Consider the following 18,572-nt stretch of genomic DNA (forward strand, 5'->3'; position numbering starts at 1 on the left):
ACGATAGTCAGCTTGTCCAATGCCAATCAAGTGAAAGATGAAATATTTGTATTCAGCAATAGGAGACGAGGCCACACAAAAACATTTAGACATGTACAGCATCCTCCCACCAGATCACCTGTGGAGTAGCAAAAGGCTGATGAGGAGCGACGCTCTCTCGCCTCCTGTAGTGGGAGGGGACAGAAACCAGTCTCCAAACTGGGAGAGCGGGGGCGGCGCCCTCCCCAGTCGCTCTGCAGCTCAATCAGTCATCAAAGCCGAAGTAGAACGGGACAAAGGCAGAAAGCAACAGGAAGAACTCATCTGTTCATCTAAATAACCCCTTCAAAACAACAAGAAGTCAACATTTATATATTTAATAAGGTATACATGTTTCAAATGTTAGGAACTATAACAACACAATGTATTTAATAACTAAACAAAATGCTATTTATATTATTACACATTTACATATATTATGTAATAACACCCGCATTTCAGCCTGAAAGAATCCAAATGTGACACCTGGACGTCTTTGGGCCAAACAAATAAATATAAGTGCATTATAAAAGATATAATTCATTCAGTAGATTATCTTTCATTGGCCAAAACAACATCCAAAGGAAGAAATAACACATGTTTTATATTTAATCTGTTCAAGAGGATGTGCAAACCACACCTTTTGAAAAAAACAAAACATTACAACCATTTCTTGCAAAATGCGGGCTAAGGTATGTAACAATATGTCCACACTGTTTATTACAAATGCAGCAGATCATTACAAAATGCGCATTTGCCATAGTGAAGTAAAAATGGATTACATTTTGTTTAGTTAGATAATGCACAAAGAAAGCTTGCATGTTATCTTGAAACGATTTCATAATTTAAAAAAAATCAGTAGGAGGCAACATGTTCACAGGGATTCCTCATGAAGGCCAAAACGGAACAAACTGTGCATGGATCTACCAGAATCATCAACACGTGAACTGGCTGCATGATGGAGACACACCACCCTCTGAAGATACCAGCAGGATGTACTTCATCTAGAGCTACAGCTAATTCTAGTGTTCATTTTAAGACGTCTGCTGACTTTGGTCCTCTATCAGGAAAAGACTGCAGGCTACTTTTAAAGTCACTAACCTACACCGATGTATGCTGAGCAGCGCTGTGCTAACGTGGACAAACAATTCTGTGAGCATTTGTGCATGAGTGGCAATGGACTGTTGGCATCTGAACATCTCAAAGTACAGCTGGCGTTCGACTGCTACTTCCTGGGTAGGATGGTGCAACGAAACAACAACAATCAAACAACGCAAAAAGATCCAGGCGATCCGCAGACGAGCACCAGTGGGCTCAGGTGTTGTGGGCTGACGACACATTCCACACTCAGCATCTGTACAGCACCATGGGCGGTTGGGGGGGTGTGTGTGGGTTACATGACCATTCCTACATGCTGGATCAGGACCTTCTGTCCCAGTGAATGACTAAAGTGGGAGAAAACACGAATGCACCCTCACAAACTGGTTTGGTGCTGAAGACCACTGGGGTCTGCAGATACCTTCAGCAACTAACAGCACAGGCAAACAAACTGTGGGCTGAGAGGGTTTGTTAAAGACTCCCTCCTTTTAGAAGAGGTCTCACTTTCCACCAGCAGGGCGACAGTCTGCCAGGCTCCGTCCTGATTCTGGTTCCCCTGTGCCTGCCGTCCCTCCAACCCGGACCTCCAGCGCCATGTCCGTGCACCGGGTCCCATTTGGGTGTCAGCGCACAGAGTCGATGTTCAGGTCATCCACCACCTGTCCTTTGGCAGCATTCATCTGGATCAGCGAGGCAGAGCTCGGGCGCAGTCGGAGCTGAAAGGGTTCTCAGTGAACCTGGAATCGGACCCGATGACTTAAGGCATTCAACTATTTAGAAATCGCTAATCTTCCCGCTGATGATTGTTTACTTATGAAAGTCTCACAGAGGCATCAGTATTACGTTGAGACCGATTCACCGGCAGGTGGAGGTTCCTTGTTAACTTGTGCATGAGAAACAATGGAGCCCTAATAAGCTAGGTCTACTAACTTATTTTAAGGTTAAGCATCTATTCTTCTATGATTGGGAGTTGCATATGCAGAGTAGCATGAGTTCCAGCTAATGTGACATTAAACAAAACAAAAGGTCCTGACACAGTCGTGAGGTGAGTTTGGGTAGTGACAGGAAGCGCACATCAGAATATTTTCACAGGTTTTAGTCAAATGTTTCCCACTTTCTCCGAAGGTCCTCCACCTTCTTTTTTGGGGGAGGAGCTGGCTTTGCCATAGACAGCAGATCCCCAAAAAGATCCCGCGTCTTCTGGCCGTCTCCCTCAGCGCGGCGCGGCTTGGCCGGCGTGTTCGCGGCTGTGCTGGGGACAGACGTGCTGTCCATGAGGCTGGAGAGGGCGTTATTGCTGGTGGAGAAGTGAGACAGGCAGGTGACGGATGAGGGGTATGCTGACTGGAGCACTCCGTAGCTCGGTGCCAGACCCGAGCTGCCGGGCGACTGTTGTCTGTAGAGTCCCGGTAGCGTAGAAAAGGACTGTGGCTGGGCCGCAGCGTGCGAGTAACAGCCGGGTGGAGGCCCGTAGGCGGCACCGAAGGGATTGGCACCTACGGTCGGGGAGTAGTGCATGTGAGGGGAGGTTTGCTGCAGAGACTGCGCAAAGGGGTTGAGTGATACGTGAGGTGACAGTGGGAACGGGGGCAAGCCCTGTGGGTAGAGCCTGGGTGGTAGTGTTGGCTTACAGGAAGATGACATGGTGCCAATGTCCAGCCCATCGCTCAAGGAACTGGAGGGGGCTGAGCTGTTAAGAGGGTCCAGAAGACTCATCAGATCCATACTGTCCTCAGCGGTCCTGCAGGGCTTCAGCAGGTCTCCGTCCGTGCTCATGCTCAGCGCTTGTCTAAACTCTTGTCCCCCCGATGTAGTCCCTCCTTCGCCAGCTGCCGGTTTAGAGCGCGGCTGGGCGGCAGGGGGTGCTAGCACGGTGCCGAGCTCAGGTGTCTTCCTGCCGTGGGGGCGTGGAATAGTGATGTAACCATGAGCCGAAGGGTCCAAAGCGTCAGGGCCCGGGCCAGAGCTGTCGCAGCTCGGAGAGTGCGTGTCTATCTGCCCGGGGGGTTGGACCGATGGAGGCACACACGCAGGTAAGGCGCCGTCGTCGTGCCCCACACTCCACAGCTTGTTGTAGGGGTTGGGGAGCTTGAGGCCTGGAAGCGTTCGCGAGTGTTCGCCAATACTCAGGTCCATTCGCTGCAAGAAGTGATTCAGACTTTTAGACAATCAACCCAGCTCTTAAACATTTCCTAATTCAGGGGCCTTTTTCTAAAAGGTCTTTACGGACCAAATTTTACATGACAGCGGTTTGGGTGGTCATCAACTGTCACTAGAAGTCATCCTTAACACATTACTTGGCCTTTTGGGCATTTGTTGACAAGCTGTTTGTTGCTTTGAATCAAAACAAAGTGGTTTGAGTGGAAGTGAACATCTGGACCAAATCCAAAATCTGGATGCGATCTTTTAGAAAATCACGCTATTAAAAGAGTGGTCAAAGAACTTTTGCCTGCTGCGAATCTGGACCTCTGACCTGGTAGGTGAACTTGGCTTGTCGCTCCTCGGCGTCTTTGGGAGTCCTCAGGTCCTCAAGGCTTTTAGCCAACGTGATTGTTTGGCTCTCAGGCTCGTCCTGGCAGCCAAAGATGTCGCCTAGCAAGTTGACGTTGGAAAACTTCTCGTTAACCGGGCTGGGAGGGGCTGTGTGACTCTCAGCTCCAAAGCCAGGATCGATCCCTTCCATCAACTCCACCTCCTTCAGGGAGCGGTACGGCTGTGGCCTGCAGGGACAGCGTTAGAATTGTGGTTATTCATATCCTTTTTCTCATGGCTCCACCAGGACCATTCAACTTTGACCTCAAATAAAGATGCACCAGAATGTATGTGTCCCAGCACCCCTCATACTTACTGTCGCTCACTAACCCCAATGCAAAATATGTATTAATCCATGCATGACAATAGTCCACAAACAATGCACTACTATTTCTGTTTGAGAAATACGTGCTTTAAAACCACAACCTCCAGCCGTTTTAAATAAAGTGTCTGTGACCTGTTTGCAGCTTCAGTAGTATGCACAGCGTAGGGAAGTCTGAAAAAAATGACTAATGCATTCGGATTGTTGGATTAGTTGACACTGAAAGAAGTATAGAAAAATAGTTTTTAAATCACCCTGTGGAGACACTTTTCCATAGCAAGTTGGATAAGGTGTGAAAAAAGTACATTACTATCCAGGAAGAAAAAACAATGAAGTCACTCGGTGCCAGACGTTAATGTTAGCAAACCTCCTAAACACGTTTTATTCCAATTGCTGGTTCTCACAGCAGTCAACAGAATAGCCATAGAGATGCTATTGTAAAAAGTGCCTTTCGATGTCTGAGTAAATAGGGAACCATGGAGAAGCTTTGAAAGCACACACATTTCATTAGAAAGCAAAAAGAGGAGTTAAGAAAAGCTTATTAATAAGTAGAAAGCCAAAGAGATTTGCGTACAGAGGTGACCACTCGAAAGGGACGGAGAAGAGAAAGCTGTCAGGAAACCCAGCGATGGAGTCGTCGTCATACTGCAGCTCGTCTCCGGACGAATCCTCGGAGAGAAAGACGGTGTAGTGGCGAGTAGGACGGATAGAGCTACGGCGAGGAGTAGGAGGACAACAGGAAATAACAGCTTGTTACATGTATGTTAGTGACAAGCATTCAAAAAGGATCGGGAAGAGGAAAATCAGGGCGAGGGAACGCTCAGGATGAGTTTCATGAACATACAGTGCGTTAGGAGCAGCATGTTGTTGTTCATTACACTTCCTTCGAATGAGCTTAAAAGGAAGCTGTACAGCCGGTTGGAAAAGAAATTAGACCTAAATGGGCAACATCAGTGCAGCTGCCGGAGGAAATCCCCAAAAAAGGAATGTTCTGCAGCCGAGTGTCGCTCTGATGTTGACTACTTTACCTCCAAGCTTCATCACATAACTCTTCTCCTAAATCACAATGAGTGAATTTATTTAAGCCAGTCACTTTACAGCTAAACCGATTTGCTGGATACCTGGGGTCTTTTACCCCATTAAACCAAAGACATTCTGTCTAGGTAAGGGTTCAAAACTGTTGCATCATCTCAAGCATATTAGCAATCATATGCTCATAATTTGAATTGCCTCACTTAAACAGCTGTCTTTAGAGTTTACCATTTGATTTAACCACATTACAAAGTGCTAAAATATCACAGATGATGTGGTGAAGTGGTAAGCATCGCTGAGAGGCTTCTCCTAAAGGAAGTGTTAAACATGACAGAAAACTCTGGAGTGAAGCATAGCTGTCAATTATGCTGAGATCTTGTTAACTGGTGAGCTATTTAGGACTATTACGTTAAGAAGGTCAGCGTGGGCTTGTAATGTTGCTGACCTCCATCTCAAGTTCCTTACATTGGTGTCTAAATATTCAGATGTATTTGTTTAATCATGGGGCGTGTGATGTACTGGATGAAATGGAGGTAGCTTACTGGTCAGCGGTGCTCTCCAGACTCACATTGCTGCTTGGTCTCTTCAGCAGCACTGGTGGCCGAGCCTGTGGAAGTAAATAAAACAGACGATGAAAGGTACGTAGCTGGTTTAGCATACAAAGCTCCTCACCACAGATATAGCCACCTGGATGATACTAACAACAACAACATTTGGAAAAGTTTTAATGCGAGAAAAAAACTTTGTGGTGAAACTATAAAGCTTCCTTATCTGTGGAAATAAAGAGGTGTTTTATGTGCTAAAATAAATAATAATAATGTTTTATGTGGGATACGGAAACGACATATTACAGAAGTTCTGACTCACTCACTTAAAATGAACATTGAACTACATAACTAAAGCATTATGTGAACTACGGTAAACACAACAAAGGTGGCATAAAGACTAAGGAATAATCTGAGGAATTGATATCTCCGCTCGACCAGTGCGCTCATACATCCAGGCTTCGGCTCATCCCTAGTAAACTCTTTTCCCCACACCAAGTAGCCAGCCCGCCACATTGCTGCCCACCTGTCCAAAGTGCACTGTGATTGACTTGTTGTCCAAGGTTCTCAGTGGCCCCTCCCTCCTGACTGCTCTGGTGGAGGAGGGGAACCCCGCTGCGTTGTCGTCGTCGTCATCGATGACCGCTGACCCTGCTGTGGAGAAGCCGTTTTCTGCCTGCTCCTGCAGGGTGGTGGAGGTGGACATGTGAGAAAGGAAAGGCAGCATTGCAGGGGGAGGGGGAGGGGAAGGTTGCATGCTGGGCGTAGGTTTCAGTTAAGGCAGTGGTTCTCAAACCGTGGCGTTGGCCCCCCAGTGGGTCGCAGTGGTATTACATGTGGGGTGCAGGGGGGAAATACACATTTATCTTATATCAGTTGTTGTTGAGAACTTCTCTTATTAACAAAATACACAGACAAGTAATTCACGAAAACGTGGCAAAATGCCTGTACTTTTGTGTAAATGTTTATGTTAAGCTGTTTACAGGTTACGCTTTGTGACTTAAGACTCAAATTTACAGAGCAGAGTAACAGCAAAGAATGATCCAGAATGCTGTGCCAGCAGCGTGGGGCTACATACCTTCTGCTTGAGCCGGCTCTTGACTTCTTTAATTCGCATTTTTGCATGGTCCTTCGCCTGTTGCACAAACAAAGCCAGGTCATTTCCCTTCTGGTTTCTAACTAACAGTTCATGATTGATTCTACGACAGAAGCCGGCGACGTGCTTACAAACTTGTAAGCGGTCTTCATGGCTGGGTTTGCCCTTGTCTTCACTGTGTTGAAGATAGCCCCTCCTCCTTTCTGTCAGAAAGCATCGACACAACATCTGTCAGTGATGGTCACATTACTGTACTATGCATCCATGCTTTAAAGACACAAAGCTTTTTCCATGGAATGAACTGTATACATATATTTTTCAATTCTGAGAGTAGTCCCAGAAGTAGAGCTAAAAAAAGTGAGATATTTACTGACGCTGACGTTTTAGTCACTAAATTGTTAAGGCTGTAGAGACCCAACAGAGGCCTGAATATGGTCAAATCTATTTCTTCCAAAGCTGCCTAGAAAACACAAATGTTAAAAAATAATAACCACCACAAGAGTAATTTAGGTTTACAAACTTTAAAAAAACAGATTCAATTTCCTCTCTAAGAAATACTTCACCATCACAAACATCACCATCCCAAAAGGTATCTGCTTAACTGATTTACTTCATTTATTTGTCTTCCAGCACAAAGCAAAGAATGGAGTGGACTAAGTGGGAAAGGTTTCTCTGCAAAACGTTTTTCATCTGATGAAAAAAACAAGTACCAAATATGAAAACTAAGGCCTTATATCTGAATTGAATGAATTGATAGAGACACCACACACAAATGACCATGAGAAAGTAATGCTTTAGAAGCATGGAAAAAGGCTCACCTTCACAGTGAACAGCCACTGATGGTAGATCTTGTCACTGCCTGTGGTGGGATCAATTAAACAATAAAAAGGTCAACAAGTAGTAGACATGATTGTTTTCTGTGAATATTTTTTTTCAACTTTGTTGCCGTGAGATCACAGTCTTCGCATAAAGGTAAATTGCCTCCATAGCACCCCTTGGAATTTTTGAACGAAGCAGCACCGGGACCCTACTTGACCTACAAGTAGGGTGATTATTGAACAGATTACAAGGAGACTTCTCTAGGGACCATGCTCTAAAACAAACAGGAAGTCAGTTATAATGTTTTCCCTCTATTTTTGCACTGTCTATAAGCTATACTTTGATGAACCACTTTAATAAACTTGGAAAACACATTTACAGTTAAAAATGTAGTCCATGATTGCTTCCTAATTACATTTTGGCTCAATAGCGCCCCCTACACGTTTTCATAAAGCAAAACTGCTTTGATGCAGGTGCACTCATTTGAGACCACAGCTTTGAGACAGCGGTGTATATTCATCCTGCAAATCAGTAGAATAGGCATGAATATAATGAATCAAGTTGGTCAAATGTCCCACTGTGAATGACATGACCTCTGTTCACATCCTCACTGGAGAGAAATTATCCATTTGATAAAAGCAAAGCTCTCTTAAGGAAGACAGCCATGTTGTCATACAGTGTGTGTAGTTCATAAGTTATTATTTCTTGATGCAGCAAAAGTGTTTACTGCCATCCTTTGCCTTGACTGAGCAGGTTTTGCTTTGTGTTGGTGGATTCTGTTTATGAAACCATAGACTAGTCTATTTTTTTCTCTTTTTGGCCACGTGTCCGGCTGACCGCTGCCCCCCGACACGCAAGGCCCGTTCAAAGCTGCTAGCAGCTTTTTATGGTTTGACTTTTATACAGAATAATTCCATTTCTTAACTTGATATCTGAGTGATCCTCCTTTAAATGGACTCTGATTCCATGTCAATACACACACTATTCATTCATCATTCAACACATCACGTCTGATTCACCTGCATATTCACCCATGTTGATCTCCTCCTCAAAGATGTCACTGAAACCCTCTCCTGAGTTCAACAGGTCCAACCTGTCATCAATGAACTGAAAGTAGAAACCCAACGCATGTTAAGAGTGGGAGAGAGGGCCGGGTGAGGTAGAGAAGTCCGTGTGTGCGTGAGTGTGTGCAAACCTGTTTGAAGAGCTGCAGCTGGATGGCGTTCTGGAGGAACTGCCTCATGGCACTGGACCGATGAGTCACAAATGTTTCCTCATTAAACGTTATTGGCTCTCCCTAAAGGGGCAGAGGAACACGCTGGTTGTCACAGTATTGTACCAGTCCATCACAATCAACATCATGTATCCTGTGTGCAGCAGACCCGGAGGGTGTGGTAGGAGGCAGGTTGGAAGGTTGGAAGGAGATAAACCACAACCCTCTTTGTTTGGGTCTGCTCCTCACACTCTGTGCAGCAGACTCGCATAAAAGTCGCAGCAGGGTCTCAATTGGTTTCAAGCTTGGGACAGAGGATGTGTGCAGATTATAGAGCTCCCAGAAACAAATTTGTGATTTTGGGCTATACATAATAAATAGACATTGAAATTAAATTGAAACACAAGGGAAATGGGCATGTGTTTAATCCATCCTCACCAACAAACTAAAAGTTAAATCAAATGCACAAGCATAGCAGACATGCGGGTGTATGCCTCAACCAGCCAGTCACGTTGCAGTTTGCATCTTTGTCTATCATATCAGTTTATTCTATTAGACATGTGTGAAATTGTTAGATTAGATTGGCTTCCTGCTAAATGGGGGGTAATTAGCAAATGAACATCAATTTGTGTTAAGGAAGACTTGAAACGAGAGACTGAGTAGTTATTTTCTCAAACTTCTATACAAACATCATAGCCGCCCCCTGGTGGACAGAAGAAAAAAAAGTTTCAGACACAGGCTACACTCTTGGGAACGCCTGGGAACAAGTCGTTATGAAGCCAGAATAATGTATAACAAGTAAGTAAAGAAAAGACCAACAGAGCTGTAAATATATCAAGATGGACACGGACAGCTCATGGTGTAAGTTTCTAAATCAATATTTATGCTAATTTCTTTCACCCTCTTAGATATGAATGGTTGGAAATGAGCTTGTTAATTGGTAGAGCCTGAGGTTTCAAAACACAGTCCACAAATGAATGGGTGATGTCATGACAACTGTGTCCACTTCTTAGACACTTAGATACTTAATAATTGACCTACTTGTGAGAACATCGACCCTGGTCTACGCTCACCAATGTCGGTCAGCATTAACACGCGCCCACCCGCGGGATCAATGGCGGTCTGGACTCACCAACTCAATCTGCAGAGCGTTTCTGTAGCTGCCGAACAGAGCCGCCTGGGTTCTGAGGAAGGCTCGGGCCACGCCGTCCCCAGTCGTTGTCGAAACTTTCCTCAATCGACTCTTCAGAGACGAGACCTGTGGGACGAGACGCCACTTCATTAGGAGACCATATGAGCTGTGGATGTAGAGCCGTGTCATGTGGTGTAATGTGGTGTAGCTTCTCACCACATCGTTGGGGAGGCTTTGGAGGTCATCGTAGGGGGTTTCCAGGGTGTTGGTGTCCACGTTCAGGACCACCACATCATCCAGGGCCATCCCTCGGACTTTCTGCAAGCAACAGAAGCACGAGAAACCTGAAGGCTCAAAGTCACTGGGCTTGTACAATTTAAGGTGTAAAGTCACAAACACATACCTCCATCAGACTGGAATGTACTCCAATGAGGTACGGCATTGGGGCACTGAAAAAAAGAGTCAGTGTTATCCAACAATATAAGGGACCCCAAACACAGCAGTAAGGGACAACTCAACTGAGCATGTCGAGCTTTGTCATACAGTGTTCTACAAATGCTGCATGTAGACCTGTCACCATAAGCTCTTTTGCTGAATGAGATATTTTAAACAATATTAGTGTAATTTCAAGACTATTTTATGAAACTTATAGTAATAATAACCTTATGCTAACGAATTCAGAGAAACATATGAAAGCTGCATCATCAGAAGATGGCATACTCACCAGCAGTAGTCCAACAGATGTTGAGGCAGGACAGGAATGTAAACATGTTGCCAGTGCATTGGATACAACATGGCAGTAGAGCCATGGACACAAGCTGTTAACTGGGGACAGACACAAATGTCAAACTCCTGATATGATATGTGAAGCAGCTGCTCAAAGTTCAGATGAAATTCAGGAATTCATAAAACATGTTCAATGTTCTCACATAATACATTAAAATGTTAGTTATTGTTGAAGATTTCATACAATATTATCAAGTTCATACCAATGATATCAAACATAATGGAGTTCAGCATGTATCATGGAGAATAGAAATCTATTTGTTTTTTTAGTGAGCAAATAGAGAAAAACAACATGAATTGATTTTGAAAGAACACTTTACTTACATTAAGATCATTAGCTGATTAATCAATGGCTTAGTTTGACCTTGAATGCCATATGAAAACTAAATCAAAACATGTATTCATCAAAAACGGATGATTTGATTCAATTTTGCGGTTGTTAAAAAGCAATAGAAAATCTTTAAATGCTTTAAAAAAGGGGAACACCACCTAAACAAAGAGTTCCAATATTCAATGAGGGATTTTGGTGTGGGTGTTGTTGTTTATCAATATATGTATTTCTTACTCGAGTACATTTCAAATATGAATTTTTTTTAAACACACAGCAAGTTGCACATTCTAATATGAGCGAATGAAAAAAAAACTGTGCATTAATATTTGCTGTTGATAAGTTGTTTTTTTCCATTACTTTGTGGGACAGAAAGGTTGTGGTATTGGCTCATTACAAGCTACCTCTTTACTTTGTTTAGCATGAATAAAATTTGTAGTGTGTGGGTGATTGGTATTGTACATTCAATGACATAAACTGCTCACACACTGCAACAGCAACAATTAATTTAAGCATCATGATGACATTGTGAGACTTAACAGAGCCCATCAAAGGGAGAGGAACAGAGGGTGGATTTTACTTACAGTGCTTAGCTTGCTACAGCAGATGAGGACTCTGCGTTCATAAAGCATACTAGCATACAGATGAAGCATGTTATTGACATCTACTGCTACAAAGTACTCTGTTAGGTTTCTCTGCAATGGTCAAACACAATAAGAGAGAAAAAACAGTTAGTTGTGAGGGTAAAGACCAGCTGTGTTTTCAACTTTCACATTCACATCATGAAACTTCAGTATTCAGGACAACCTAAACAGAACATTATTCTATCGTGGGCAGTTGCTGGCTGCAAGTTCTAAGTTGACCGGTCCTATACATATTTACATCAAAAACATAACCCATTTCTTCAAACTCATTATTGTCTAATATTGTATTCTGATTTATTTATTTTCTGTACTTGCAGGATGAATACTTGCTCTGAATGATCATCCTTTTGCTGGCTTTGGAAGTAGTTTTCAAGTAAAGTGTTTGTGTTGAAGAGAGCCTTGCACTCCTGCAGGCGCTCTTTGACCACCTTGTCCAACTCACAGCAGACAACCGTTCTGCGCAAAAAGAACGTTTTCTTTTTGTTGGATCACCAGAGTGATCATTTTAACTCTCATCTTTAACTCTGCAAGCTGGTTTAGCAATATTTGCATGTCCAAGTATGAGATATTTGCTGTTTCAGCAAAAATGTACCAGTCAAACAATGTAAGCCAGATTATTAGAGGGAGTATTGATGGAGCTGAGCCAACCGGGACATGCGGCAGCTCACAGAAAGCAATCACTTCCACACTCACATTCTCAGGTATGCTGGGGAGTTCCCTAGTGTCAGGCACAGTGAAGAAGGAATGCTGGAGAAAACAGAAAACAGGAACCATTTTAAACTGATTTAATCCCCCAGGGTGCTACAGAAAAATTAAAGGACTGACTCCTACATGTCCAGCCTGGTGCTGATATGCTCACAACCATCAGAAAGATGACTTTTCTTTGGTGTCTCCAGCGAGACCAGAGCTCAGTGTGATGTGGTGAAGTGGGACTCACCACACCGAGATGAACGGGGACCCCGGGCTCGGGGATGGGGAGCGTGTGCAGGGACACCAGGAACTCCTGCCACTGACTCTCCTGAAACATTCAGAAGATTCCAAAGTCACACAAAAGCCTTTGAGGAAATACACAAGCTCAATGGACGAAACTATAGCTGGATTTGGACTTGTTTGCATAAGGGGTCTAAATAAAATATAAATATCATAATAATGATAACAAGCAGCACTTAAATTATCGTAGTTAGCTTGAATCAAGCAATCTGATTGGTTCATAGTACGGCTGTCAAAGTTAACAAGCTTATTGTGGCCGAGATTAATGCAATCAAATATTTTAACGTAGTTAGACAGGAGAGACCGAGGCGGTAGTGGAAGATGGAGAGACATTTTTGTATTGGAAGTAAAACAAACAGAGGCGCAACATACAGCAGAGAACTGTGCACAGGAATTCATCCACGTGTCAAACAGACATACAAATATGTACATCATCCTTTAATGATGGAATCATTAATGTTAATGAAAAATAATGTATTGAAGAGGAATACTTTCAAAAACTAAATACTGAGGTGAGCAGACACTTTCAGCAAAGTAAGAAACCTAATATTAATATCAGGACTTACCTGGCCTTTGATGGTGTAATCAGCGAGGATATTAAGCAGCTTGTAGAAGACTTCAAACCAGGGCAGATAGCTGAGAGGACGAACACAGGGTCAGTCGGTGGGTGTGATTTATTGACTAATAAATTCAAAGGTGATGGTCACATTGAAAAAATCGAAACAATTTGGCCGCTTGTAATTTTTTGATTCTGTAGGGATACATACCTGAGAATGCAGTAGCAGGTCTGGGCACCTGAGGAGAGGCGACAGAAGCCAAAACGCTGTTTGCTCTCGATGTCGGTCAACACAAATGTGAAGTTCTGGCCAACCTGGTTGACTGTCAAACTGCAGGGGGGGAGAGGTTTGTGCGGCAGACAGGGAGGGGGAGAGAGGTTTGGTTTTATACACACACACACACACACCACTCCTTGTTGGCCGATCCGTTCGCCCGATCTTACCTCCCTCCCTAAAGTTGTAAACCTAAGGGAAACCCTGCTTGTCCATCCATTATGTCGTCACTTCACTTTATCCTATTGGATATTAGGAGAATACATCCCATTCTCACTCAGAAGGCAGTGCAAGCTCATGTCATCTCACGCCTTGAGTACTGTAACTCCCTCCTAGCAGGTCTACCTGCCAGCGCAATCTGACCTCTGCAGCTTTAACCTGCATCCACCCACACTACCCGACTCCTTGGCTCCCTTCCCTGGTTACCAGTTGCTGACTGCATTAATGCGATAAAATATGAATACAGGTACCGCTACTTTGTTTAATTCTGGTGTGCTCCAGTCAGGTAGAGAGAGACCAAGGCAGCAGTGAAGATGGAGAGAGGTTTTTTCATTTGAAGCAAAACAGACAGAGGCGCAATGTTTCTAAACTTTGGTGAAGCTCACCGTGCGGCCAACACAAAGTCTACATCCAGAACCCGGTCAAACCGTACGTTCCTGCCCGCTCACTCTGCATCCCCCAATCTGCTTGTTGCTCGCTCAGAGAGCTCAACACTCAACATCCCGGCCAAAACCAGGCCAAAATGTCAAAATAGAATGTGTGTGTTAACTTGTTAAAATTAGCATTTTAACAGTATATAAGCTGCTTTGAGGCCTTGAGTTTGGCAGTTTGGCCATAGACATTAAAATTACAGCAGTCACTATACTAGTAGACCAGGAGGAGGATGCCTGCTGACATATTGCTCTTCTATTTCTTACCCTGATGGGCGAGTCCCATTAGTGTGTGTGTGTGTGTGTGTATACCTGTCCATGTTGAAAGGGAAGCAGAACTTGGGCACAGTCCGAAGAGTCTCCTGTTCCAGGTGACAAACAATAGAGAGGTGAGTTATATGGATTTTCATAATAATGATAACATTCCACTGTTTCAAAGTGGGAGCTGTTTGAAAGGCTGATGCAGTGTGGAGATACATAAATAAATGGGGATACAGAGCAAGGCACGCATGGGAAAAACAGCAGAGAAAAGTGAGGTCCTTCATGTTTCCAGGTTAGGACAGATGTACATGTACAGATTAGAGTTTAGTGTGTGCACAATGTACAAAACAAGAAAAAACTAAGAACAGTGGGGGAAAAACCATCAAATACAAGAGGGTGAAACAAAAAGCACAAGGAAGCCCAGTATATGACGTCTTTCAAACCTTGTCAGTGTAGTCTTCAGGGAACTGTCTCCGCACCTCCGGCCCTGTTACACATTAACAGACATGAAATGACCGTGGACAAGTGGTCACAACCAGTCAACAGGCAATGAAGAGAGGCACGTAGAAAACATCTTTAGAAAGAGACAATGTCTCTCCCTAACATCCAAGAAATCGGTCACATTTTGCAGATTAAAAACACAAATCAAGACCGTTGGCCCTTTATGAAAGCCATCATCTAGCACTAAACTACCCTTTTTTACTAATGACAACATAACATTAGTGAACCGTCAATCTATTCGGATTAAATACTTGTCTGAGGTCCAAAGAGGTATACTTATACTCACATAAAAAGTTGAATCTCTTCACATTTGTTGAGCAGGACAATGGGATTTTTGTTTGTAAGATGTATCAGTGGAAACACTTTGTTTGCTAGCTATACATTAAAAATATTGTAGCAAGCATTTATTTGATTGAGTGAGTTCTGAAAAGTAGAACCAATAAAAAAGGGTCAGCTGTACCTCCAGCCTTCATGTACTTACCAGAGCTGTGTGTGCCTGGATGGGCCACCTCCAGATACACTTCAAAAGTGGACTCAGGGCTCTCCCTGGAAAAGATCATTCATACTTAGCATTGTGCGCCTAGTTTGATATTGACAAAGTAAGCATATTTACCACGTAATATAGCACAACAGGAGTTTTAAAAAAAACTTTTATAGAAATTAAATAAGCCAGTTAGTGCCGTCTTCAAAACAAACAATGATCATTTTGTCACAATTTGATTGAATCGAATGTTAAGTTTTGTTTGTTGAGAACTGTAGATAACTGAATGATTGCAGGTGCCCTAAAACATGCAAGCCACATTTAACATGATTGAGTTGGGCCAATCAGAAACTAGTTAACTAAAGCTGTATTGTGGCTCCATTTGAACACATATCTAAAACAAATGCATATGTATACGCAACATAACTATTGTATTACAGTAACAATAGCAGAACAGAACAGTCACACTATTTACTTCCACATAGAACATTTCAGTATGAAACACTAGATGTTGATTCAACCTTTATTGACATAGTGACCAGTGTGTTGTATGCATTTACCTCATCTTTCTTTTATACATGTCTATTAATTATTTTCTATCCGTGCCTGAACCTGCATTGATCGCAGTGATATCCCTTCAGTTTCTCCAAAAGGGGCACCAGAGATGAGGCGATGCTTTTTAGGACATGGCCAGATTTGAGAATTCGTTGTTGGTCCAGCACACTACACTGACTTATCGGTGAAGAGTATTTATTGAAATATTTAGTTTAGAGTAGCAGTTTGGAGACAATGTTTTCAACTCCCTTCATCAACGATTGCGGATGAGAACTTGCTGTTAACAATCGGATAGTTGAGAGGACCACAAATATGTCTTAATTATCAATGGCAACTTGGAGAATTTCAGTCGATTAAGATCACCACCCTGATGTATCATAAGACTTTGGAAGTTTTATCTCAGAGTCAGCGACCATCTATCTGCACCAACTCAAACATCAGCAACAAATTCACTGACTGAATGCCTTATTATCCCATACTTAAGACCCATGAATCAATGTCCTGGGAGCTCAAGCAATCCCATTTCATTCAGATTTCGCTGCAAGTCAGCAAGCTGCAGTCATTCTAAATGTATTCTACAAAACCATTCACGGTACTGCATGGGCCTAGCCTGCCTCTGTCCTTTCAGCACCACGGGTCTGCTCCTGCTAGTAGATGTAAGGTAAAGTGAAACAGATGAGGCTTTCGAGGAATACCACTACAGTGCTTAGCTGTCTTTAAATGAAATAGTAGCGGCTTCATCCTTTAAGCGTGACCATCAGTAACAGACCAAAGTTCAATTCAGGAAAGAAGTACAATAGATTTCAGCAATTTATCTAATGAATACACCATGGACAACAAATAGCCAGAATAGCTAGAATAACCTATTATACAATTTCACTCAGAAAATATTACGGTGGAGAAATTCTGAGTACCAACAAAAATGACAAAAAGTAATATCTTTTGTCTAAACAATGTGAGAATCTATTATTATACTATTTTCTGTAGGCTATAGAAATGCGATACACAGTGTTCGGTAGCTACAACTATTTGGTACTGAAACGCAGCTTACTAATGTCACTGGGAACCGTATTATAAAATCAATAAGGTACTCGAGGCAGTAGTTTATTGTTAATAATGTTACAGTACCTTAGTATTGATAGACCATGCAACATTAATCCAAGCATCTACGTGCTGATGTTTGGTTATTGCTTAACCACCAATAAAAGAAATGAGACATATTTGTCCCAGCACAGAGTTGGGACATTAACTGCTTCCTGATCACACTGCTGACAAGACGATTCAGAAAACTGGCCCACGTCTGCAGTGTGTCAGATCGCTTTAACAGCCGTGTTGATGCCTCATAAAAAACAAAAGATCTTTACTGGACTGAGTTTATCGATATGATGATGGTAAACATGTGACTCATTGCCTACAATCATAAACCCATTAGCTCATTTAACATAAATACTAGGGTGACCAGACATCCTTGTGTCACAGATTTTAGAGGCTTTTAGACAGCAGAGCCCACTGGTTGATGTCTGATGGTAGTGGCTCCCTTTAGGAGTGGCTCTCTCGCATAGTGGGTCTCTCTTTGGTAGTCGGTCTCTCTCTGGTAGTGGGTTTATTTAGTAGCGGGTCTCTGTGGTAGTGGGTTTCTATAGTAGCGGGTCTCTGTGGTAGTGGGTCTCTCTGGGAGAGGTTTTATTTAGTAGTGGGACTCTGTGGTAGTGGGTCTCTCTGGGAGAGGGTTTATTTAGTAGTGGGACTCTGTGGTAGTGGGTCTTGTGTTGCTTGTCTTCCTGTCTGTATTGTACGTGTATACAGTACCAGTCAAACGTTTGGATACATGGTCTCATTCAATGAGAAATTAAATACTAGGTAAAGGTAAATACAATGTATTGAATTATAGTAGTTTGACGTCGTCGTGGTACTGTAAACTGCACTATATAACAGTAAAAACAGGTAATGTGCAATTAGGCTGGATGTTGACTAGCAAACTGGAAACATCTCCGCGTTTTCACTGGTTACGTAAATAAACCTTTTGAAAAAGGACTAAGAAGGTTCAGAAACTAAACCTGCAGTATTTACGTACATGAGAAATGACATTAAGATAGAAGGCAACGTAAACCACGGCATTTCTGTTCTTCACTTAAGTCATCAAAACTAGCATCCATCCCTGTGTTTACATTAGCTGTAGCCTACATACACAAACACGTTCCTAAATTTCTAATTGACACGTTTTCCCAGAAAGCTTCATATTAGCATCGTGCTAACACCCCGTGACTAGAAACCCTTGAGAGACCGTTAGCATGCTTTGTTTTTCTGTTCCGATAAGTGGAGCAGCGCCAGTGTTTTTTTAGCCCGTGTCGCAACAAGTCAGGGCCTCCTACTGTACTCCATGTTGCCCAATGACTCGCTGGAAAAAAGCTAACACGGCGGCTAACAATTTCCCGTTACACCGGCGGATAAACATTCTTACTTGATTCGGGACCCCATCCTCGGTTCTCGCCCCGCTCGGCGTTGTCGTTGCGCAGACGCGTCTAGTCCGGAGGTGTTTTTTCAGACGCTAACCTGTCACACAGAGCCGTGCGCCATGGTCCGTCGACGCGCTGATGACGCTCTGCCTCGCACTGAACTGTGGGGCGTGTAGTTAGTAAAACATCGTATATCTGTCATGTGGAGAAATCTAGTGCTTGAGAGCTTCCACAACACGTGTCGTAGACCACGGGGGTGATAGAGATATCGGTTTGGTTTATA

General features: G+C 43.2%; 1 protein-coding gene across 4 annotated transcripts; it reads right to left on the reverse strand.

The window, feature by feature from the left end:
- Positions 1-340: 340 nt before the first annotated feature.
- On the reverse strand, positions 341-18,447 carry dennd1a (DENN/MADD domain containing 1A). Of its 4 annotated transcripts, XM_037484430.2 has the most exons (23): positions 18,295-18,447; positions 15,279-15,343; positions 14,740-14,783; positions 14,348-14,397; positions 13,323-13,442; positions 13,122-13,191; positions 12,503-12,583; positions 12,259-12,312; positions 11,506-11,616; positions 10,532-10,632; positions 10,211-10,256; positions 10,024-10,125; positions 9,808-9,933; positions 8,658-8,759; positions 8,482-8,569; positions 7,462-7,502; positions 6,775-6,846; positions 6,626-6,682; positions 6,074-6,229; positions 5,545-5,609; positions 4,545-4,682; positions 3,590-3,836; positions 341-3,255 (listed from the first exon to the last, which is right to left on the reverse strand). In XM_037484430.2, exons 1-23 carry the CDS (start codon positions 18,309-18,311, stop codon positions 2,212-2,214), a joined length of 2,997 nt encoding a protein of 998 aa, XP_037340327.2. In that variant the 5' UTR covers positions 18,312-18,447; the 3' UTR covers positions 341-2,211. The 4 variants fall into 4 exon arrangements, 3 of the variants coding, with proteins under 3 accessions (XP_037340327.2, XP_037340328.2, XP_037340330.2); XM_037484431.2 differs by lacking the exon at positions 11,506-11,616; XM_037484433.2 differs by lacking the exon at positions 4,545-4,682.
- Positions 18,448-18,572: the final 125 nt, after the last annotated feature.

Source organism: Pungitius pungitius, chromosome 18 (assembly GCF_949316345.1).
Source record: "Pungitius pungitius chromosome 18, fPunPun2.1, whole genome shotgun sequence".
Lineage (NCBI taxonomy): Eukaryota > Metazoa > Chordata > Actinopteri > Perciformes > Gasterosteidae > Pungitius > Pungitius pungitius.

Excerpts from the sequence above, each read along its gene's own strand:
- dennd1a (XM_037484430.2), bottom strand. Across the intron at positions 10,126-10,210 it reads TACATTCCAGTCTGATGGAG|AAAGTCCGAGGGATGGCCCT; the intron begins GTATGTGTTTGT and ends TGTTGCTTGCAG. Across the intron at positions 6,683-6,774 it reads TGAAGACCGCTTACAAGTTT|GCGAAGGACCATGCAAAAAT; the intron begins GTAAGCACGTCG and ends TTTGTGCAACAG.